We start from the raw sequence: 25450 nt of genomic DNA on the forward strand, positions 1-25450 counted from the left end.
ACTCGTATGGAGACCTACTGACTCGCGTGGAAACCCATTGACTCTCATAGAGACCCACAGAATCGTATGGAGACCTACTGACTCGCGTGGAGACCCACTGACTCTCATAGAGACCCACAGACTCTAATGGAGACCTACTGACTCACGTGGAAACCCATTGACTCTTATAGAGACCCACAGACTCGTATGGTGACCTACTGACTCGCGTGGAAACCCATTGACTCTCATAGAGACCCACAGATTCGTATGGAGACCTACTGACTCGCGTGGAGACCCGCTGACTCTCATAGAACCATAGACTCAGATGGAGATCGGTGGTCGGCGCCTGGTCTGCTGTGGCTCATGGGTCCCAGAAGATCAGTTGCGCCGCCTTGCACTCGATAGCAAACGCCACTGATTCAAAGAATTGTCGAAATTCCACACTTGCTAGTCGATTCAATAATCTTATTTTTTATGTTGGATTAATCTAGCGGCCTCTGGTGGCTCTCCAGGGGTCACGTTAACCCATTGCATATGACCATACGACACACACGAATAAAAAAAAAAGCCTGGATTCTTCCACACGCTAGTCCATGTGTTTATCACGAGCCTGGAAAATAGATGTAATTTTGTGCACCTCTAACTGCCGGCACGGTCTCCATTGATTTCGTTCTGCTTGTTAAATAGTTGTTGTTGTTTTTCAAAACCACTGCCATGTGGGATTAACAAATCTCGTGTGTTACACAAGGTGCACACAGTGTGACGATGTAAACTATGAATAGCGCTTGGCAAATCGATTCAATGAAACGCACCACAGTTGTATGTAGAAGTTATTTCGCACTATACCTAGCCAACCGTGCTAATCGGAGGAACGGGGGGAAGGTAGACAAACTAACACTCAAGAAGCCGCTCTAAAGAAATTCGTTTTTAGTCTAGATTTAAAAGTGCAGAGCTCCAGTGGCTTCCTAATATTAGAAGGAAGAGCGTTCCAGACGGCCGCAGCAGCGTATCTGAAAGCGCGCGATGCAGTGACTGTCTTTGTTCGATGGCCAGCCAGAAGCCCCTGCAAGAATGACCGCAGGGTCTTTTGGCTACCCAGTGTGTTGCATCGTAGGATCGTGAAAGGTGGTGGCAGCTTGGGAAGGCCTTCATGCAGCAGTGGATTGACCATGGCTACTGATGATGATGGCAGCACAATCGTATAAATTCTACAGGGAATGCGTTCGTTGCACATGGTGATCAATTATAGGCAATGGAGGGGCAGCGGTGAGTGCAGTGGGTTTAGTCCACTGTGCCTATCAACCCGACGGCCGGAGTTTAACGCCCAGCCACGGCTACCATCGTAGCTTATGATATCTGCACCCTGCCTGGGGCACCCTCTCTTCACGAACTCGCAGTGTTGGCGATTTAAATCCCTCCCCCGTGGCGACCGTGCCACATCTCCATTTATTCTCCACGGGTGACTTAACAAGACGCGCCTGCATTGTCTCGATCTGTAATTCGGTAATCACTGTGATGGAGCTTGAAAAGGCGGTAATCTCCTCGGTTGAACATTAGTCGATTGGTTTGGGGATTGCTGTTCATTCGTGATTGTGCGTGCCCGACTACGGAGTGAACGGTGGGACTCAAGTTTCACTTGGGGCCAGCCTTCAGCTTAAGGGCGGGCGGTGAGAGGAGGACCCCCATTGTCCCAACGTATGATTTCCTAAAACGATTGGCGATTTGGGGGAGAGAATAGAGAAACGAATGAGGGTGCAGGGTTCTCGGAAATATATGAATATCGTCCGCAGTATGCCACGGAGGGTTCTGTAAATTACCAGCGACTTCACCTGCTTTGCTGAAACTGACGACGCGCAAGCACGCTGCAGTGTTCCCCTATCGCTTGCCAAGTTCATAAACGAGGGTCGGGGAGTGATTCTTCACGCGTGAAAACTCGCAGACCTGAAACGCGTTCAGGTGGTCGAGCCAGACAACTGCGTCAGGAGCAGCGGAGTGTGTCGCTGCGATGTCTCCTTCGTATTTGTGGATCGGGCATTGCGTCGTTATACGTTGTACGGTCTCTGTTCCCGATGACCTCAGTCGCACACACTACTGGAGAGTTTTTTTTATTTTCCACTTGTGCACCAAATATTCCTTGGATGAAATGCGCCTTACAAATGTAAATGATTATTATCTGTATCTGCCTTGATTTGTGCAGTGGATGAGATTTCGTGTGGACCATGAGCTTCCTGGAAGACAAAACCCAGGGATCTTCTGAGTTGGGCCTTTCACAAGGCAGATGTCTTCTGACCCCCATTTAATGATCTAAAACTAAATACTTTTTAAGTAAGGTTTATTTCGAACAGAAATTAATATACAAAGGGAAACATTTTTGGGGTCAATTAATTGGGGGTCACAAGACATCTGCACTGTAGATTCAGGCTTGGTCGATGTGAACATACTCTAAATAGCCTTTGAGCATTGGCTTGCCTAGTTTGTAGGCCAGGCAGTTATCTGTGTATACTAATAATTCCTGTTAAAAGTTTAAATAGAAAAGATTTCACCGATGCGGGGTTTAACTGAACTATTTTTGTTGTTGTTCGATATACAGCGCATGCTTTCTTTTCGATCACTGCCCTGCCGTTCTCTTCTTGTCCGATTTTGCATTTGCTCTTGGTAACCCCAAGGTGTGCCCCTTGAAATAGAGATGCGTAATCTCGCTGGGCTCCTGTCACCCGTTCGTAAATGAAGACCTCGCTTGAAAGCGACTGCGGGGACGCGTCCGTCGCGGTCGACCGAGTTGCGTTGCGCCAACGCCGTTATTCCACCATTCCTCGGCCACCTCGCTCGTCTTACAGTGCGTCCACAGCCAGCTCACGGAATTTTGAAAACCGGCTCTCCCCCCATTGTCGGAAGCGCACGTGGGTCTCCCCCCTTTTCCGCTTAAACCGCAGCGTCAATGTAAAAGAATTATGTTGAGCCATCGTCTCGGTGATAATCTTTTGCCTCAGGAATGATTATCTCCCTCTGGGCCGTTGCCCCCCCCCCCGCCTCAATGTCAAGCTGCATTATGCGATTTACTGGGAGGTGGAAATCCACGCAGACGGATGGATGGACAGATGAGACTCGTGTGTTCTTGCAATGTTTGGACAGCGGAGAGCGACACCTCGGTTTATTGTAATTCCCAGCAATTATCGTTGTCTTTTTTTGTTAAGAATTTCTATAAAACGAGCAATAAATGCGAGAAAAGCTTTTCTGAGTGTATACGACATTGATTACTTCCTGCACGCCACCCCTGCCCAAAGACGACTCATCCCGAAGGGGGGAAATGTTTGCACCAAAGGACCACCGGGGGGTTTGGTTGGGCCCAAGCCCTGCTGCTGCGGGCTCTGAAGCCAAGCCAGCTGGATTCCACAAGGGTATTTTCTGCGGAATCTTTCTGGATGAAAATCGGAGACTGCGGCCCTGTGATTCCCCCGCTCACGCTGCTGCCGGTGGAAGGGCCTCGGCTCGAGTGACCTCTGGAGAGGGCTCACTCGAGGCCATTTGGCCTAATCTACCACGCTGCCTCACTGTCTTGAATCCACCTATAGACTGAACGCGGGTTTAGCTCATTTGTACTTACGGGTGGACCAGAGGCATTGCGGGTGGGGGTTGTTCGGGGGGGAAATTGAAGAAACTTGCGTCGTTGCTTCAGCTGGCCACGCCGCGGAGATCGAATCGGACCAGGGGACAATCTGGATCGCGAATCCAGCGTGTGCTCACCCATTTTGCGTACCCCATCTCGGACGCGAGGGAGCTTGTCTGCACTGTACCCCATTCGCCGTTTTGCTGGCAGCTTACAAGGCGGCGGTCATCCGTGAATCCGCACGCCCACCCTAAAAATTCTGCCCGACGACAAAAGCCCAGCGTCCCTTAACTACGCTTTAACGAGCCCCACAAGCTCACAAGCCATTACGGGTCCACAGGGTTGCGTGGCTGTGAACAGCGGAGTTACATGCCGGCTTGTGGATATTATCGAGGGTAAAAAAAAAGTGCACTTTCCCGTTGGGGGGTTTGGTATCCCAATGTTTTCTGTGGCGTGGCTGACCCTGCCCGAGGAATGTATTACCGCTTTGGTTTGTCGGGCTTGGGAATCGTTTGTTTTTTTTAAACGTGCTGATGAACTGACCGCGTACAGTGAAAATACCCGCGATTTATGTGGAAAGTCCAATAAGCCAAGTTGGGCGATTCTTGCGCGTGTCACTGCAACAATACTTGAGGCGTGCACGCTGCTCTTTGGTTCTGGTCTGTTGGCCACAGTGTTGACCGACCGTGTTTATTTTGTTTCTGTTTATAAGTAGTTATTGCTGTTCGTTTTGTGCTTCATGGAAATGCCAGGTCAACTCACATCAATAAAGCAAAATCACTATCATCACCTATCTTAATTTTGGAGCTTTCTAACTTAGCAATCTTTGAAATACGTAATCAACCGGGCTATGCGTTAATTGTGTGTTGACCGACTCTCTGTGTTGCATTACATTACATTTCGATATTTTACTAGGTTATTTAATTTTAGTGTGTCTTTCTCCTAATTTTCAAGCTTGCGTGCCGTGCCGCGTCGTCATCTTACTTGCAGCATCACGTTGTTGTCCACTCATTGACATGCTAATTTTTTCTCTGCCCCCTCCCTCTCTCCGCCCCCGCCCCCTCTCTATATTTAAGGCCCCGTCACAGAGACGACCTCTCTCTTTGTGCCGATACGTGTTCTCTCTCTGTGTATCTTTATGATGTCTGTCTGCTTATATGTCTGTCTATAGTTTTTTGGTTAAATTTTTTTTGCTATTTCTTTTATACCTGATGATGATTGCTTGTGTTGCAATCGAAACGTCGTAGTATGCTATTATTTAATTTATTATTTTATCTTTATACGTGACTTTACCGAAAGAACCAAAGAATCATCACCTATGACTAAAGCATTCTCAGTGCGCACCCCATCTTGGGAGATATCGAAAGCTAAGCAAAGTTGAGCCTGGTTAGTGCTTGGATGGGAGGCTGTCTGGTAATGCAAGGCATCGTAGGCTGTGACCTCAAAGTGGGCAGGGAGGTGGCAGTACAGAATGGATTCTTGAACCCAGCTGTGCAGAGTGTTAAGCCTTGGAATGTGTGAAATTTCTCTGGGTAGTCTGGTTTCACCCCATCTACCAAACGCTCGTGGAATTGGCCAAATACCCAAATGCAGGATATTCCTAAAAAAAAGTTGAGGCTCAGCATGGATTTCCTGGATAATTAAGGACATTATAATCATTATCCATGAATGTCATTGATGAATTACATTGTCATTTCGGCCATACGGAACCACAGTCCGCCTTGCTCCCAATGCACATGTACATGCACACGTGTAGGTACGCGCATGATTTTAGGTACGAACATACTTGTGCTGCATTGTACACACACACGTTGAATGTGTGTATCTGGGCTGGATAACATTGTCTGAAAACTGAATAGGACCTTCCGCAGAGCACACGTTAGCGGGCACACGTTAGCACGCACAACGCACTACCGGCGTTACTCAATCATGACGCATAACTAAATCGCCGTGCGTTTCGACTTGGTGCGTTTCGACTTGCGTACAAAAGAGGCGCTCGCGGTGACAGCAGTGAGCGACCGCGCGCTAAAATTTTCAGCTCTGCGAGCGCTCAAATACCATAACCACGTATGTTCGCCCTCGAGTAGCTGATTAGTGCGGCCGATGGGAGAATCTCATTTGCGGGGCAACTTCACCGTGACGGGCTTTGTGTGGCCCAGGGCCGTGCGAAACGAAGACTTGCATCAGAAACGCAGGAGGTTCTCCGCCACTGGTGTACGAAGCGAAGGATAAGTTACGGAGGCACTAATGTGCTTACGGAACTGTAGAGGCTGTGCCTAATATTAGCCCGACGAACGCCGCTTGCAGTAACTCTTTGTTGGCTTAAGTCCATGGATCCGCTCGTCGGCATTGATTAATGTAGGTCAGTGCCGGATTCGGGACGACGCGCGTGGATGCGCGTCGTCCTGAGCCCGAGTGGTAAGCTTTGACGGAGCAATTTCACTCCACCCTCTTTGGCCGGTGGTATGAAGAATGGCACAAAACCAAAGCGATTTGTATGGATTGACAGTTTGTGGTTTTTAAAGGCAGGTGGTTATGGCCAGGGAGTGGGAGCGGTGGCGCAGTAGTTAGTGCACTGCACTTTGAACCCGGCCCACTGGAGCTTATTCCTGGCCATGGATTATCATCAACTGGCGATTATCTGGACCTGTCCTGGGCCCTCTCCTAGGTGGACTGAGCCTTGAGTGAGTATCTGTTGCGGTATGGTGAGACAAAGGTGGTCTGATGTGTTGCTGGCCACGCAACCACTTTGTCCACCCTGTGCCTGGGCCCCCACCCCCCCCTATATTTACCAAGCTGCATTGACCAGTGTGGCGAAGTATGGTCAAACAACTTTCATGACCAAAGCGGTGTTGGTGAAGCCTTTCGTCCAGCTTAATTTTAGTAATGTGTATATTGTGCAAAGACTGTGCCCACTTTCAGGAATGTTTTGTACGAGTTTTGCACAATGCCTTGTGTACACAGGCGAACATAAAGCCAATGGATAGGTTGTATAAACAGTCTCACGTTGGGGCGATTGGTGAACCTCCTTGCCCCTGTGTTCATTGATACGGACTGCTTGTGCAGCCCAATTCCACTGATGAGCCTTTCCACGTAAAACATTTTTTGGTATTTTGTACCGCACTGAGACTGCGCACGGCTGTAAATGTCGCCACCCTCGGCGAACGACAGACGGCGGCTGTGTAAACGTTTGAGTTACATTTGTTTGTGACACAAATGTGCGATTCCGCACGCCGATGTATCGAGCAAAGCAGGCCGAGGTGCCACTTAGGGTTTTGGGCGGTTGTGCTGCGTAGCCCAGAAAAAAACCCATCGGGAGAGCTGGGAGAACATCATTGACTTACACTGTGGCCACTAGCTGTGCACTTTTACATTTAGATTGAAAACTCATTCACTTTAAGAACCGCTTTCGTGCTTAGTTTGTTGTCCTTTCCCCGCACCTCCGATTAGCACGTTTGGATACGTACGGTGCGAAAAAAGATTAACATGCATACATTAAATCCTAATCAGGACGAAGAAACCGGTCTACAGTTGTCCATCTCTGCTTCACTAATGCTGCTGCCAGTGGGTCAAATTTTGTTCAAATGTATTTTGACGTTGACCGATGACGAGGGAACCACAGTGGACTTGCTCAGGAACCGTCAATGGTTGTGCGCATATTGTACAAACGCAAAGTGTTTTCTTTTGTTTTAAAACATTTCTGTTGCGTCTTGCTTGCAAGTTAGCGCTTTAGGAGGCCGATCGACCCCGTCCCAGCTGCATACTGGGCTGAACTTTTCACACAAGGTGCCAGTGTTTGCCCGTACAGTGTCTCTGGACTTTGTTGTTGTGGTCGTTGCTAACTGAATCGTCAGGCAGGGCTGGAGGTGGTGGTGGTGTGTGAGCGAGCGAGAGCCGGTGGGTGGGGTGGGGGGTGAGCTGTGGGGGTGTTGTGGGCACGGCCGTGCCACTGCGGGTGGCTTCACTCCTCCACAGGTCTTGGTGGCTCGTGCCTTTGTAGCTCTCCGATGTTTTCACGTTGAACCGCTCGTTGTTTATGCGGCACGATGTCTGACGTTTCACTCCACGTGCTGACAGTGGTGGATCTGGGGGCGGGGGGGGGGAGAAGGAAACCCCGAAAATAGTAGTTTTATTGATATTTACCAGATGCATGATATTCATTTCCGCATGATAAGCCACTTCATTGAGCTTTCATTTGTGACCAGGTCGATTGTGAAAAAAGCTAAATAGTTCCAGTGGGCCTTGCCTTGTAAAATAAAAATAGTTTGGTTTATAGTTTTTGTTTACTTCTGCCTCCCGTGGGAAGTTTCTAGATCGACCCAATGCATGCTGGGAAGCTTCTACAGGAACTCAAGAAACCAAAGCTTCCAGAAAAAGCTCTTAGCATGTGGAGTGAAACTTCACATATGGTATGGAAACAACATTTTCTGGGTCGCTGACCTGGACAGCCTTGGCTTGAAACTCAGCCCTGATCCTGCAGGCCTTATGAAGGAGCTCGAGTCGAGAGAGGCCGGCTCCTGTTGAAAAACTGCATGATAGTTCTGCGGTGTCATCTTCCGCGGACTGTTACCTGATTTGACGACATGAGGCTCTGCTGACCGAGTTCCAGAAGCACCCTCTCTGTCTGTCTACCAAGTGGGATTGTGTTCACGCGAACGTGGCTCTGTCCCCCGGCTGTCGGTGTGAGAGCGCTTGAGGGCCCCCCTCATCACCGCACGAGAATCCGTACAGTCGTGCGCGTTAAATGCAACTCCCAAAGTGCACGACGTTTCTAAATCTAACCACACGTTTTCTCTCCGTAAAAAAAAAATACAAGCGATAACGCCGCACTGTGCCCTACTGTCGTTGGCGGTCGTGAGATTGAACGCGAACGCTCGTGGCTTGGTTATCTGAGGGCAACCAGACTACAGCGGGTGCTTCTTTCCCTGACTGTCACCGACGCATCACAATGAAACGCACGGCGGCGTTGCGTTTAAAACAAACGCCGACAAGCCAGTCCGTTGAGGGAGCCTCCGTTTTTTCTTTGGGAAATTTTAATCCGCAGTGAAATGTGCACGCGAGAAAAGGCGTAAATGTTTAAACACGTTCGTCCGGCGAGTGAATGTCCGTGTCAAGCGCTCACTGCCTTATGTTATATTTCATTTCGCGGCTGTGCTACTGTGTGGCTCTCTCCAGAGTGTTTCTTCAGATTGTTTTTTTATTCGTTTTCCTGAAGAAGCTCCCCCCACGTGGAGTGGAACGTCAGACATCGTGCCCAACAACACGCGGTGCAACCTGAAAACGCATCCGGGTTATACAAAGCAACATTTACCAGTCTTACCTGCAGATTATACAAATCCAGACATCGGAATTGGTAACCTGCAATTTTCGTAGTGATCAGGTTTTGTGGTTTTGCCATATTTGTGAAAACTTGTGAAGTGTCTTTTGATGTCCATAATGGAGGTTTTTTTGGGGGTAGATCGCGTAAATATAAATGTGTCGTTAAACTCGCCACCACCTGACACAGCCAATAAGTAACAAAGCATGCCAGTTCGTTACTAGTACAGCACAGCGGTGTGTTGGAGAGGAAACCCACAACATTTACAATTCGAGTACAACGTTTTGCCAGTAATTACAAATAGCATCATCAGACGACAGCCAGATTTGGCAAATCTAGACATACTCTATAAATCTGGACATATTTTTTGATGGTTGGACAGAGGGGTGGACATGCTTTATAATATTTTCATGGAATAAAAATATTTAGTAGCCGATTGTGACTCCCTCACGAATGAGATGAGCCAAATTTGCTCAATTCGCTTGTCACACACCACTGCACGGCTTATGTCGAGCCAAGAATTAACGCTGGTGTTGCTCCAGATGAAAGAGAAGGGATTTCCATGGCGAGGAGTTAACGTTAAAATCCATCTGCCGCGTGCGTCATGTTTAATCCCACTTAACAAGGCCCAAGGGAGCAATCGTGTCCTGTCTGTAGGCGCCTTCCCTCACGGTGTGGGGATCGGTGTAATTCATTCTGGGGTTAATTGTACTCTGCCTGAGTGACGTGTTTTTTTTATCTAACATATTTACGTGGTGGTACGCACTTGTGCAATGAGTGGTGTGTAATAAGACTAAAATGTCAATTGGTGACTCTCACTGCTGGGGTGTTTTAGACATCAACTCAGGAGTCAAAATTGTGGCAGTATTTTTTTTATACAGCAGCAGGGCAATGAGACAAATGTATACCAGCTTCATCTTCCTAAGAAATCATCAGCACCGCATAGCCATCCTTTACCCACTTTTGCCTTGTGCCCGAGTGTATTTCACTGGGCACAGTGGCACTGCCTAAGGGTGACGATATACTGCTTGTAACTACCCTGAATTATGAGTTTTCTCATAATTTCCGGAATGCGTTTGCAATTCGTTTGCTTTTGCTATCGGTAGCAAATCCCCATCCTGTGCCTTCCTTGTACAAGGCTTTACTTGAGTGTAGGGTGTTCAAGTTAAAGGCGCAGCCCTGTGTTTGCTTTCTTGTCCCGCCGCCGGTGAAAGGGGGACCCTCTCTAAAGGGAGCTCTACTGTAGATCTCCCTCTAGAGGGCATTTGGCCTAATTTTCCATGCTGGCCAGATGTCTTCGAGAGGTCGGAATTCCCAGACTGTGTACCCCACCGCACGCGGCCTGGTCGATCGACCGTGGTGCACCCATTTATACTGCTGGGTGGGCAGGCGGACGGAGTTTTTACCATGGTTTCACCTGCCGGGCCTGGGAGATTGAACCATCAAGCCTCGGTTTGCGAGTCCAGCCTGCTTACCATTACTCCATCTGATGACAACGCAGCAGTCTGGACTTAAGGTCACGAGTCATTTATCACCATCGGCTCCCTGCAAGGGTCAGGGGTCGATGGTTTGCTTATGTTTAGAGTGAAGCGAAGTGCCACTTAATTGATTCCTGCTCATAAGACTCGGGCAGCATCCTTGCCCCTTCTGCTTCCCCTCCCCACCCTCCCTTGCCGCCATCCCAAACAAAACAGGGAGCCGTGGGAGATGCCAGTTTTCAGTGCCGCTGTGTTTATTTGTGTATGGATCCCGGCGTAGGTCGTCATCAGGTTTGTAGGCTCGGCGCCGGTTAACCCATAACCACCTGGGGTCTGTCCCGTGACCTCCTGCTAGCGCGCCTCCCAAACGTCGCGCGGCCTCAAAGTGCACCGAGACTGGCACCGAGCGCTGTGGTGACGTGGCCGCCCACTTAGTGGCGAATGTCGGTTGTTGCGATTGGCTTTGTTTGGTGATTAGAAACAAATAGATAAATAATGGCCCATTTGGAAATTCGCTGTTGGATAAGGCTTGTCCACTCCCAACCGGTTGTGAGGGTGGTTTGACCATACTTTACTTCACTGGTCAGTGCTGGTTGGTGTAAGAGGTGGGGGGGGGAGCCCAGGACGGGTTCATATATTACGGGCCACTGATATTAGTCTTGATTCACAGTGGCGTTCGCCAACTGCTGCACTCTAACAACCAAAAACGTCAACATGTTCCCAGTGCTAAGATAAAATGAAGTGTTAATTTTTTTCGTGATTTGGATACCTTTCCTATACTTTCCACTCCTGTCGTGTTTTTGTAGTGTTTGTTGTTGTAACGTTAACACCTTCCCCTACTGGACATCTGCGAAAAAGAGCTTTATAGCTCAGCGGATTCCTCCAGTTTAAATACTGATTCTGAAATGAGCATCTGGTGGTGTCCCATTTCCATTGTTGGTGCAGAGTCAGTGGTGAAAACTTCACGTTCCTATGGCAAGGACCAGTCCATCCAAATTGAAAATCACTGACTATCGTTCATGAAACTCAAGTGATACGAACACTACACTTGAATGCTGTGCATTACATTGGTAATGACTGGAGAGATGTAAGATTAGAGACACTCAACCAGTTTAAAATTGTATAATACCGTTTCGGATACTCGTGCCTACATGCGACCGCATCTCAAACGCTGCGCGAAAAAAATTAACATGCGAGCGTGCTAATTTTACAAATTCGTGTTTATGTGCTTTGAAGAAAAGTGAAAGAGGCAGTCGAAGTCATAGGCGCGGAGGAAGAGGCACCTTGGCCTCGGGGCCTGCATTTTAATAGCAGGGACTCGACAGCACTGATGGCTGGGGGGGGGGTGAAGGAAGTTACAGATACGGTTGGCACTGTGATAGATAAATGAATAATCACCAAATCATAATAACATCAGCTAATTTGAGACGTGGAGATGCCATTAATGTTCCGTGTGCACTAATGTGTGCACGTGATCTAAGACGCAGTGAGTGCCTGTTGGGCACATGTTGTGTGTGTGTATGTGTGCGGTCTATGGGTCCTTGTTGTGTGTGTGGGTACGTGTAAGTATTTGTTTTGTGTATATATGCACGTTTGCGAATGTCCGCGTGTATTTTTTGCGTGCGCGCGAATTGCTTCGGCGCTTCTCCGCTTGTTGCACAAATCCCTAAGGTGACATCGCGGCGTCGGTGACCTCTGCCTGCTTCATTTCGAACAAAAGAGGGAAGTAGCGTTTCTGCGGCGCTACAAATAGGCCGACATTATTTATATATATATCTGTATATATACGAACACACACACACCATCTCCATCCTCCTTCACGTACACGCGTACGAGTTTGAAGGCGATGCTCACTGCTGCGAGCATCGCCCAAAGTTTCTCCGCATCGCGAGTGCTGCGGCGCGCGGCTCTTCGCCCAGATTTGGGTTCCCAGCTCGTTGCGTCGAGGATTGTCGCGGACGGACGGGCGGACGGACGGACGTCGGCCCGGACGACGTCCTTCCCACCGCCGTTCGCGAGAGCGGCGGTGGCGGCGACAAAAAAAATGTCGTTCCTGTCCCGCGGCTCGACGGCTCTGCTCTCGGGGCGCTGGAGCCGTCACTCGGTAGGCGCAGTGGCCGGGACGGGCCGGTGCCGTGCGTGCGTCACGGGGAGACCTCGGGAGGCGCGGTCGACTCGGGTCTCGGACGAGTGCGTGCCCGGTGCGATGTGTTCTGGTAAACATCGCCACAGTCTGTTAAGTCTGTACAGGGATCTTTGTCTCTGCCTTTGTATGTATATATAGGGGGAGCAGTAGCGGTTAGCGCGCTGCACTACAAACCCAGCGACCCGAATTCGATTCCCACTCTTGGCCAACATGAGTGACGATTATCTGAACCGGTCCTGAGGCCTCCCCTAGGTCGGCTCGGCCTCAAATGAGTGCCTGGTGCGGTGGTTGCTGTGGTTGCTGGCCACCCACCCCCTCGTGCGCCATGTCGGCCTTCATAGGTGCTCATTAGCTAACAGCACTGGCCCCAGCAGTCTGTTAAGGCCATGCGGGGGGGCATCTTTTTTGTCTTTGTGGTGCGGTGTCAAAGTTGCGGTTTTGTCTTTGCGATAAGTCTATCGACTTTTTGGGATGAACACATTGCGCATTTTACGAGCGATTTCAAGGATCGTGTATCGGTTAATGCATGCTTAATACTCGGGGAATTGTCCAGTGACATGTTGCAAGACGTTGGAAGGCCTGTTCAGTGTCTATTGTTCATATGGCGACTCCGCTTTAAAGACTTTTGCAACGCTGGGCGTTTGAGCAGCAGTTGTTTGGGTGACTGCCTGTGGATCTCTGCCAGTGGATGGGAGAATGGGTTGTGCTGTGGTCCTGCAATCACATGTGCGCGACTCCTTTGTCAATCCACTGCTGGATGAGGGCCTCCCCACGCCATATAAACCGTGGACGTTGGTCGACCATACTTCACCGTGCTGGTCGGTGTGGGTTGGTGAAGACGGGGAAGCACAGACGTAGGGGCATAGAAACTACAGTACAGCAATGGATGTTGCTGTATTTCCCACAATTGTAGCCCCGCGTAAGCGCCTATGACGGACCTAACGTGCATGCCGGGTGCCTATCCAAGCGCTATCCAAGCTCAGACCTGCTTAGCTTCCAAGAACTGATGAGGTCGGGTGCATCCCCTGGTAATTTGATCACAGGCCGCAACTGCAGTACGCCCTCTGCATCTCGAGACGCTGGACGCGACATGGGGATGTTGTGCATCACGTGGAGGAGATGTGAGGCGTGCGCAGGTGAAGGTTTTGTACCCGTGGCAGGTGACTTGGATCGTCACCTGGCCTGGGTCTCCGCTAGATTTTCTCGGCTTAAAATAACTACCTCTGGGCCGCGGTTGCCTTAAAAGCACTTTTGGTGATTTGAACAAAAAAAGGTTTAAATGTAATTTGTGCAAATAACTACTGGTGTGCCAGTATTGCCAGCATCAGGAGTGGGGAGACAAAGGCAGCAGTGCTTATCTTTTAAAATCGGCCTCTCTCTCTGGTGAAATCGGCTTAATATCCCCCCACGGCGGGCGCAAGACGAGGAGTCTGCGAAGCCTCCCGCGAGACGATCAAACTTGACTTCTCGCAGTGCACATTTCCTCGCTGTTCGCCCGGAGCGTTTCCATGAGGCCGTCGTGACAACGTGACCGGTCGCATACGGAGAGGGAGGGGGCGTTTGGAGGCCTTGAGCGAAAGCAAAGGGAGCACATTCCTGGCGTGATTGTCGCGGTTGTTGTGTGGTTAATACCTGACAATTTTTGCCCGAGGTCGCTCTTAAGAAGTCTTGTTTGGCGGCTTAAAAAGGCAATAATTAAGCTTCCGTTGGTTTATAACGGATGCCGGTATTTTGGCTGTGAATGTCACGCAGTGGTAATAATAATAACAATGGTAGCTACTGTTGACTGATCTTGCACTACTTCAAATTCCATGGTCCCTGCCACGAACTGACGAATGTCACTACCGCATCGGCGATGCCGGCTTGTCAGTCTCTGCTCTGCGTCAGTGGCCACTCAATCGATCGTTGATTATAATTTAGCAGAACGGCTGTTTATGCGAATTATTTATATTTGGCTCGGTCTTCAAAGCTACGCCAGTGGACTCATTATATGCACATGATATTCCTGAACTTATATGCAGCAACTAAAAACATACTTCACCTATTTAGAACTTTTGATCTGTTTTATAACGTATATTTTCGAGTATTTAGACAATAGACTGACATATCCAATCTCTGTTGGGTCCTTTAGGCCTCAAACAAACAAACTGGTCTCTGATGTTGTTTTTAAACAACAGACTAACAGACCCAGCCACTGATGGGTAATTTAGACAAAAAGACTGGCATACCAGTCCTCTGTCGCCGCATTTAAATGACAGATTGTGAAACCGGGCCTCTCGACAACATCCTAAGCCTTTAAAATGACCGCAGGATAAACTGGCACACGACGTAGCAAGCGAGGGAGGGATTTGTATTGCTTTGTGGAAGCCTAGGGGGGGGCGTCTGTGTTTTGGATTGGAACCTGAGACTTCCCCGCTGCAGAGGAGGCGAACGAGCGATCAGAGCAAACGCGCAAACCACGTGGCCAGAGCCCCTTTCCAGCACAGCGCTTTAAAACGCAGGAGGAGTGGTGTTTTTGTTTGTTTGTCTTTTTTTTGCGCCAGGAAACCCCCAAGACTGCGCCCCCTGGCTCTCTTGTCTCACAAAAGCCGGCGGAGTTGCTCCTTTTAAATAATTAATCCCGCGGACCACCGCGGAATAATTCATGAGGCCGTTCGTATCATTCGATTCTACACGGGCCGCTTGATTGAGCCTGCGGGACCCAACAATTGTAAATGGAGGTGCCTTGATTCGCGGAATCGTTTTAAATGGGGGCAGCGTTTATTTATTCTCAAAGCCGCGGTTTTTTTTGTTTGTTTGTTCGGCGAACGTGTGTCGGAGCGCGCAAGACCCGGGCCGTGTGTGTGCCCTGAGCCGCCGCCGTGAGAGACACCACCCCGCTGAGTCTGCGCGCCAGATCCCCTCGAGGAGTCGTTCCACTGACGCGGCGCAGCAAAACCCGAGCTGCGAGCGCGGTATCGGGCGGCAGCAGCTGCGTACGCGTGGCATTTTGTTTTAGCGCCTTTGAGCCACCGTGCGTATAATTAAAAACGATGACGGTCGTCGTTGTCATCGTCGCCGCCAGCAGCAGCAGCAGCAAACATTGGCTATCCATTCCTGGACGAAGGTCTCCCCATGCCGTTGCCATTCTTCTGCCATCCCGTGGTCATTGACCGATTAATCAACTTGCAACCAAAGGGTCCCTGAACGGTTCAAGAACCGAGATGTCAATTAGCAGCATTTGTTGCTTCTGCAAAAATCAGTCGCTTGCCTCTGCAACACGCCGCACGACAGAAAAAGAGGGTTGCCATTCCTCATGGCCGTGCGATGCCGCAATTCGTCTCGCTCCGGCACGGGATCCTCTCTCGGCGCTCCATCTCCGTGGTGGACGACCACTCTCGGGCGCGTTCCCACCTTTGGCTGCCATTCCACTCGCAATGGTGCGTTCTGTCTGCCCAACCGACTTTGCTCTGCTCAGCAGTCAGTGCAGTGTCTCTGATTTGCATTCGTCCTCCGATCCATCTGTCCCCCTCGGTGGCTCTGTGTCATTCAAAGTGTGCACCTCTCGCTCTCTCTCTCCACGCTTTTGTTGTGCATATCAGCTTTTGTTCCAATTTCTTTGTCAGCGCCCGTTGTTTCCGATCCATGCGTAAGAGCCCGCAGTGTGTACCGATTGAAAACTCTCTTCTTCAGGCACACTGCTATGCTGCTAGTCAATCGCCGTCCGATGATGCAACTGCAATGCAGTTCAGCTCGGTTGTGCAATTCACGAAGCAACCCACAGCCGCGTGTACCTCACAACCCCTAAAGTATTTTCTGTATTCTTTTCTCACGCCTTCATCACAGAATTGCCTTTGACCTAATATCTCCGGAATGCGCCCAATCTCGTCGGAAGAAAAAAGATAAGCGACCGGGTTTGAGCCCACATAGTTCTTGGATGAGAGGACCGCCATGCATGCCGGGTTCCTAAAAGGCAGGGGTCGGAAACCAAAACAACATGAAGAGCCATTTTATTTGAATTTGGTGAAAAATCCCAATATTTCAAGAGCCGCATTGCACGCACATGCGAGACGGTGGTCCTTAATAAATAACGCTACAAGGACCCAGTCCTTCATGAGCCGCTGGTTGTGACCCACGTTATAGGCGACTGCAGCTGCTGTGCTGAGCGGTGGTCAGCAGACGGCAAAGCTGAAACGTCAAATGCTGCACCCTTGCTTCCACGACTTATCGGTGGACATCTGTGAATAAGAGCTTCACAGCTCATCGGATTCCTCCAGTGTGAATAAAGATTCTGACTCTGCGCCCCACATTCGCCGCAGAGCGGCCTGCCGAGGAACCGTGCCGTGAAACTAGCGCCCACGAAGTGCACGGAATGGGGGGCCCTCCTCACCCAGCGGTGGATTGACAAAGAGAGGCGGGGAGAGACAAACTTTACACGCGCACGCATTTACGTGAACGTTATTCTCCTATTCCCACCCCCCACACCCTTCCCCCCCCAAAGAAAAAAAACTACCCGTACGGTTAAACCCAACTTAGCATTACACTCCCGAGTATTGTACCGCGAACACACGAGCATCTGTGGCACCGTGTGTGTGCGCGTGTGTGTGTGCGTGTTTGGTGAGCGGTGGCGCAGCGGTCAGCGCGCTGCGCTACGAAGCCCGGCGACCCGGGTTCGATTCCCGCTCGCGGCCAACCACCGCTGACGATTATCTGCACCGGTCGTGAGCCTCCCCTAGGTCGACTCGATCTCAAATGAGTACCTGGTGCGGTGTGTAAACATCGCCAGGCGTGGTGCTGGCCACCCACCCCCTCGTGTGCAGTTCCGGCCTTAATAGGTGCTCGCTAACAGCACTTGCCCCAACAGTCTGTTAAAGGCTATACGGGGGATCTTTGTCTTTGTTTGTTTAAATGCGCGCCGTCCGCCACTGTGGTGCTGCGATCCGTGCGACCCCCCCCCCCCGTGCGACCCCCCCCCCCGTGCGACCCCCCCCCCCCCGTGCGACCCCCCCCCACGTGCGACCCCCCCCCCCTCGCTCGCTTGAATAGCGTCGAGGTGGCCTTGAACGTCACTGGCAGCATTGCGAGCTACGGGGTGAGGGTAGGGGGGGGGTGACATGACAATGATGTATTGTCAGGCAGTTCTCCCGCTTTTTTTCTGCTTGCTGAGCTACTTAAAACAGAGAGAGGAAATGCTTTGGCTGGCAACACAGAGTTGTCATTAGCCGTGCCGACCGACAAGACCTCGCCGCTAAAGAGTAGCCGCTCCGGGCAACGTTTTCTTTTTGTAATTTCCGATGATTTCAAGAGGACGCCACCCACACGCAATGAAGAAGGCCTTTAGCCGTATCCAGACTCGTACTTTTTTTGCGTTGAATGGGTGGGTGGGCCCCCCGAGGTGGGGTGGGGGTGTTGTGGGGGTGGGGTGGACCCCCCCGTGTGCCCCCCCCCCCTAATATGTCGTGATGGATCCTGCCGGATTTGTTTGACCCAGCCTGACCCTGCTGATTGTGACCTAGAAGGTCTGAACTTGACCAGGGTTTGATTGCTTAAACAAATGCTTCTTGATAACATTGGTAATAATCGGTCTGGAACGCCAATAATTAGAACGATGGACGAAAATATTTTGTTATTTATATGTGGAGAGACCGGATGGAGTTCCGCTTGTGCAATGTTTGTTTGCCTTCGCTTGTAGCTGGGGTGGATTGACTGAAAATATTTACCTCTTTCGTCAGTTGACAAACACCGCCTCGTAATATGCAAACACTTACATAAGAAGCCAACCGGTTGTGTGTGATGGACCAGACTTCAGAGGTGAGAGAGAGAGAAGGCAAAGACATTGCGAGACCAGACCACCGTTTGCAATGTTGGTGACTCAATTTTTTCAACAAAAGATTACGCATATGTTTACGTATACTGTCCACCCAGTATTTTCAGATCTATAGCAAATTCAAGCGATCAGTGCCTCCCTGCATAAGTAGATCGCTAAAAAAAACATTTTCTCTAACCTATTGTAGTAAAACAACTTCAGCTTTCGAATTTTCTGTTTCCGATTACGTTCGCTCGTCTTCGTGTCATGAGGAGAAATGCCAGTTTTAAAAGCCTTGCGGGGACGGCAGTGTGTGCTGGAACGGCCTGCGCAAGCATAATTCACAGAACTACTTCTGAAAGCTTTATGAGTGACATTTTTATATCCGCTCAGTAGCCCTGCTACAGATCAAAATACCTTCATTGCATGGCAGTCAAATCCACAGTGTTCATTCATTAAGCTGGAATATAGTAGCCAGATGTAATTGAACATGACGGAAGTAACTGTGCGGTCACTGGTGACGAGGCTGCCGAGTGCCCGGTTTGTGAACCTGGTGACCTGAGTGAGTTTGATTCCTGCTCATGGCCAACATGTGTGGAAAATGTATGAACAAGTCCTGGGCTTGGACCTCACCTAAGTCAATTCAGCCTTAAATTATTCCTTGGTGCAGTGTGTAAACATCAGCGCTGGGGAGACGAAGGGTGCGAGTGGCCTTAATCGCACCACACCCCCTCGTGTGACGTGCCGGCCTTCACAGGTGCTCGTTTCACAGGACAAGCCCCAACGGTTTGTTAAGGCAAATACTGAGGATCTTGTGTTTGCCAAAGCGTGTAACCGTGTGGTTTGTGTCCACAATGATACAAAAGCCCTGAAGTGTCGATGCTCCGTTGCGTAAAACACGACCATGCACACAAGATATTGAAATGATAGATCTGGTCATAAATGGTAAACCATGTTGGCTTACAAATGTGACTTTTGTTCGTCGTTCTTTACAGCGTTTAAGTCTGTAATGTCTCGCCCTACAATGCAGATAAAAAAAAACCTGAAGTTGCCTGGCGAGCGTTGGCTCCTGAAAGATTTGTGACTGGCTGAGACAAGTGGTGCGAGATTCAACTCGCCTATGCCACTAGTTCCGACTGCAGTACAAACCAACTGTAGATGAAATCCTCACCAAGTTGTACAATACTGCCGCGAAGGATGCTCCTCATTCTCTTGTAAAATAGCTGGGAAACTGGCCAGTCGGGATCATTCATGCAACAAATCATAATGAATTCAAATTAAACAGAATCGCTGATGCATAATTAATGATGCTTACACGCGAGATGTCGGAAGTTTGGAACCGATCGTAGATGGAAACAGTTTGGCCAGTAATATAACTCTTGTTTACAGTCATTTCCAACATTGTAGTCTATAATGTCTTACCGTAAAATATAACAAAAAACTGGAGTGGTCTGGCCAGCGTTGGTTCGAGAAAGATTTGCACCTTGGCCAAGATTTGCGTCACGAGAGCTTTAGGTGGGCGCCATGGTGGTGAGATGTTAACTGCCTTGCCTGGTATACAGGAGGTCGTGGGTTCGATCCTGACCCCGATACCTGCTGTATATTTGGCATGTTCTCCCCGTGGTCGTGTGGATTTTTCTCCGGGTACTCCAGTTTTTCCCTCCACATTTAGAATCAACATCACGCGTTTAGAGTATTTGGCTGTTAGAAATTTCCACACGATAAGCCACGCCATTGAGCTATCATTTGTGGCCTGGTCCCTTCTGAAAAATAGCTATATAGCTCAGTGGGCCTTATCTCGTAAATAAAAAAAAAGAGTCTAGTGTATAGGTGAGTTTTTAGGCATCCATTTATCACGACTAAAATCTGCGTTAGCGCCGTTGCGGTTTGCGATCCAAATCCACGGAGATTGAAACCTCTTCCCTCCCACCCATCGCTCGTGCCCCCCCTCGCTATGCATCACGAACAATAAATAGTTCCGGATTCGCATCATTTCTCGAAAGCCCTGCCAACATGCCTGCATGTGTTTGATGCGGGTGCTAAGTCTGTTGCTGTTGTCGCTACTGTGCACACGGCGGTGTCAGGTGATTTTTACAGTGCTCCTTCCTGCCGTGCCGCTTATAAATGATTCAAAATGATTCACGCGGCCGGGCGGGCGGGGGAGTGACGCCAGGAGCAACGGGAGTCGTGGATGAAAGTGGGACGACGGGCACGGTTTGCTTTATAAGAGGATTCCTGAGCCCCTTTGGTCGTTGAAGCCAGGGAGACACCCCCCCACCCGTCTCCCCCCCCCCCCCCCCATCGAGTGATAGAACATCCTCTGAGTGGGATAAATTTACAGCTCCCTTATCTGGGAAACCAGAACATGGCTCGCTTCTTGGGAGAGCAGCGGGTCTCGCAGTCATGATGGGGACGGTTAAGTCAGCCCTCTTGTTATCATCATCGTCGTCATCACCGTCATCTTTCTGGAGTCGGTCAAGGGGCCTCAACAGTAGTTGTAGGAGTTAATCTTCTTGGTTCTTTCGGTAAAGTCACGTAGAATGGAAATAATAAAATAATAAAAATAAAACATAATACAATAATTCTCAAGACGTTTCGGCCACAATGCAAGGAGCCGTCCTCAGGTGGAGAACAGGTCTGTCGAGAAGACAGAGTCTGAATGACACACCCCAGGCTTGGAGCGTCTATTTAAGCTGGGATGGAGGGGGGAAGAGCGCCTTGACCTGTTCTCCACCTGAGGACGGCTGCTTGCGTTGTGGCCGATACGTCGTGAGAATTATTTTATTATGTTTTATTTTTATTATTTTATTATTTCCATTCAACGTGACCTTACCGAAAGAACCAAGAAGATGAAACCCTACAGTCACGAAAGCTTTAAATCGAAGTTGTAGAAGTTGTTGGTAAATATTTAATGTATATCACGTTCATAGTCCACTGCTGGATGAAGGTCCCCCCCCATACTGTGTGGGTCACGGGGGCTGTGTGACCATACTTCACCACTCGGCTCAGTGCTGATTGATGCAGGGTGAGGCCCAAGACATATTCGGATGTCGCTCCGCACTGATGTTAGCTTTGGCTGGGAATCGAACACCGGGGAATCACTCGGTTTATAGTGCAAAGGTAGACAATTCTGGATTCCAGTCCCAATAGGTTTACATACTACACTCAAGTAATAGCCACTTCTTGATTGTACTCATGATTACCCACATCCAACCGGTTGTGTCCGGGTCAGCGACCCAGAAAGTAATTCACGCATCCGGTACACCACACCCAGTTTACACCTCACTGTGGCTGTGGATACTTGTCATGTGCCTACTTGAGTTTACCAATGACCTGTTTAATATTAAGTGAAAAAATAGGCCACATCGCTAGAGTGACTGACATGTACGTCTGAAATCGTGGCATGGCCTGATAAAAAAGGTAAAAGTGCAGCCCTGAAATTACTTGTCTGCTAGCAGATGGGGTCCTCAACTTGAGGGTACTCTAAAGATCGCCTTCAGAGGGTATCTTGGCCTACTCTTCAACGCTGACCCGATGTCTTTAAAGAGTTGGGAGTACCCAAGATTGTACCCCACCGCACACAACCTGCCGATTGACTAACTGGTGTGCCCATTTATTCTCTGGGGTGAACAGAGGTAGGGGGACGGGCATTAGAAATAAACTTGCCCATTGTTTCAACTGCCACGCCAGGAGATTTGAACACGCAGCCTCTGGAATGCAAATGTAGTGTGCTGCCCACTATTACTGTGGCCCAGCATCCTTTACCCTCGCCCAGGTGAAAAATAACAACACCCGACAACATTGACGATAAAATTCGGCGATGGGACCGTGAGAGGGTGGCCCAGTCGCATGGGTGGCACCACGGCGGTGAGCTGTTAACTACCTCGCCTGGTATGCAGGAGGTCATGGGTTCGATCCCGACCCTGACGCCTGCTGTATATTTGGACTTTGCATGTTCTCCCCGTGGTTACGTGGATTTTTCTCCGGGTCCTCGGATTTTCCCCTCCAGATTTAGAATCGACGTGTGATTGGAGTATTTGGCTGCTATAAATTTCCACATGATGAGCAACTTCGTTGGGCCCAGTGAGGCCTTACCTGGTAAAATATAATTATAGTTTAAATAGTTCTAGGTTTGCTTCCACGAGAGGCCCCTGACGGCCCTCAGACAGGATTGTTGCTGCGCACCGCCCGACACAAATACGTGACCTTCTGGGCATGCGGGCGGAGCGACGCGTTTTTTTTTTACTGCCCAGACAAAAGGCGGTGGTGATGAAAAGCCTGCTCGCCCGAAAAAAAATGTATAAAGGGGAGGGGGGGGGAGACAGAGGAAAAAAACACACAAACACAAGGAAAATAATATACGGCGCTCATGGTGCTTGCCGCGCGGCAACGGGAGGGGAGATGGGGGGGGGGGGCTTCTGTGGCCGGGTAATGGGGAGGATTTGTAAGTGAAGGGCCCGAGTGGTAACCGGTAATGGTTGGAAGGCAGCGGTGTCAGGTGAAGTGTACCTGGATCTAATTTGCGCTCGCATGTGTTTGCGAGTATGGTATATTCTTCTTCTTGGTTCTTTCGGTAAAGTCACGTAGAAGGGAAATAATAAAATAATAAAAATAAAGCAATAAAATAATTCTCACGACGTTTCGGCCACAACGCAAGCAGCCGTCCTCAGGTGAAGACCAGGTCTGTCGGGGAGACAGCGTCTGAATGAAGTGGTATATTCTGTTTCGTTAGAGATAGTGTCCCGTACTTTTGCTGTCCGGATTTTAAAAAAACGCATAGGGAAAAAAAAAATCTCTCTCATCTTTATTACGCAGTATAAAATAATATGATGTTTTATTTTCGACATTATGATGGGGTATCTGCTCGGTTGATTCCAGGTGGTGATGGACAGGGAGCGGAGACAACTCTTGACAACTGAAATGTATGCATGTTGAACTTCTTTCGGAACCGTATGGAGCCAAGCGTGCGGAGGTGCTAAGAGGGCAGGCGAATTAACCGTTGTAGTTGGTGTGAACCCGGCGACCCGAGTTCAAATCCCCGCCACAGCCAACATTGCAGTCGTTGCTGTATCATGGTGTTCGTGGTTTTCCCAGCGTCGCAACAATCGTGACGGAGTTACCTTTGTCTCTGTTTCGACTAAAACCTTGTGAAACGGCTGCGCCTGTCGTCGTTGTGCTGTGGTGTTAGTTATTGTGTGTTGTTGTTGTTGTGCTGTTGTGGAGGTGGTTGGTGTTTGGGCTCTTGTCGTCCTGAACGAGTTGCTTGTCTCCGCGTCACAGTGTTGCCGATTTTCGGTATTGCTGCTTTTTGTGTTCAGTTTGTTGTCCTTCCCCACCCCCGCACCTCCGATTAGCACCGTTGGCTACGTACGGTGCAAAAAAATAAGTTCAACATACAATGCATACATCGCAACGTCGCCCGCCGGACTATTGTGGCCTCTGTCGCCGCTATTTCACTTTGCTTGCGGTATTGTTGTTGCTGTTGCGTGGAGGCGTCATCATGACGGGATTTCCTCCGTTCCCCCCCCCCCCCCCTCCGATGGCGCAGGACGCGAGCCACCCCGTGCTGGTGCAGTACCTGCAGCACGCCGACGGCGGGATCCTCGACTCCGACGACCGCCTCTGCGACATCTGCGATGACAAGGACAAGGTAACGGCCGCCCCACATACACCCCCCCCTCGCACCGGTTCACGAGTCGGCGTTGGAGAGGCCTCAGCAGGGCCACGTCGGCCCCCCCCCCCCCCTGGTCGTGACCACACATCGTGCAGCAACAAAGATTCTGCCGATTGGAAACTTCAAACCTGGCGAAGGATAACGTCAGAGCCGTGTCAGGTTTGTTTGAGTGGTGAAATTTTTTTAAGTGGATGGTAGTCGGGACACAGTGTTATAGATGTGGAAGAAGATACCCTCCAAAGGTTGTCGGTTGTGTGCACGTCCTAATGTTACTCGTCTGGAAGTGAATGCATCACTATGCCACCGCAAACAATTGCAGGAGAGTGCTTTGAAAAATAGTGGTCAGTTCAATCACTTCACTTTGACTTCCAAGTTCTATTTGAAAAAAAATCTAAACGTGCCGGTTTACCTAGAATGACTCTCGTAACTTTAAAAGCTTACGTTTCAAGAAAGTGACCAGGTCAGTTTGCCCCCACCCCCCTCCCACGGCAGCTTTTAACGGAGCAATGCGACGTCGCATTTTAGTTTTCGCAGGGATTTCCTCTGTCGGTGACGTAACTCGGATGTTTGTGGGATCGCCGCTCAATCTGCCCCCACACGGAGCGGTGTGGCCTTTCAAACGGCCAAATTCCTGCGCTGGAGTGTGGTTTGGGAGGACAAAAGCTCGGCCCACGTGTCTGCGGTTCGAGGGTGGTAAACTTTTTTTGCACGACACTCGCAAGCACAACCCCAGGTTCTAAACCTTCGTCAAAGCTCGCACGAGAGTGGGACACATGCGCAGGAAAAAAAACAATTCGGCAATCAAAAATGAAGGTGAAGGCGGCAATCCCTGCGTGGTGCTTTCTCGTGCCGCCGCTGGCGAAAGGACCTCCACTAGAGGGAGCTCTGGAGAGCTCCAAGCCTCCCCCCCGCGCCGCCCCCCGCTAGTGGTTATTTTGGCCTACTCTTCCACGCTGGCCAAGACGATTTGGCAGAGTTGGGAGTATCCCACACTTTTTACCCCACTGCACACTACCAGCCGATCGACTGACGGATCGCGCCCAGCCCAGTGCCACTGACCGTTGCAACCACGGCAGCGTACCCGTGCAGTCGTAAATATCCCGGTGGGAAAAAATTGCTTCCGATGAGTTAGAAACGATAAATGCCCCTCCCTTGATCGTTTTTTAGAAACAGAAAACCTTCAAAGTTTGCGTGCTTCACCCGAGCACAGCAGTTTTGGAATAACTGGCTTTTCCAGCCTTTGCTGTCTTTGTCGATGGAGCTAAGTGTGTGCGTGTGTGGTTGGGGGGGGATGAAAAGAAGAAGCATTTTTTGCTCTCTCAGTGAAATATGAAACGACCAGAAATATAAATAAGCAGGTATGGGCGCGCGCGTGTGCGTTTAATCACCAATAAAGAAGTGACGCGAACAAATACCATGTGTGTGTGTGAGTGTAGGGTTCATTTTCTGAATTTTGCCCTTTCA

General features: G+C 49.8%; 1 protein-coding gene across 1 annotated transcript in view; it reads left to right on the forward strand.

Moving 5' to 3' along the window:
- The window catches only part of LOC144729098 (partitioning defective 3 homolog B-like), a 98691-nt gene that overhangs the window by 15977 nt on the left and 57264 nt on the right, over positions 1-25450 (forward strand). The window contains 1 exon segment of the mRNA XM_078609013.1: positions 23861-23962. Coding sequence (XP_078465139.1) covers positions 23861-23962 — 102 coding nt within the window.

This window comes from Lampetra planeri, chromosome 31 (genome assembly GCF_965212315.1).
Source record: "Lampetra planeri chromosome 31, kcLamPlan1.2.h2, whole genome shotgun sequence".
In the NCBI taxonomy this organism is placed as follows: Eukaryota; Metazoa; Chordata; class Hyperoartia; order Petromyzontiformes; family Petromyzontidae; genus Lampetra; species Lampetra planeri.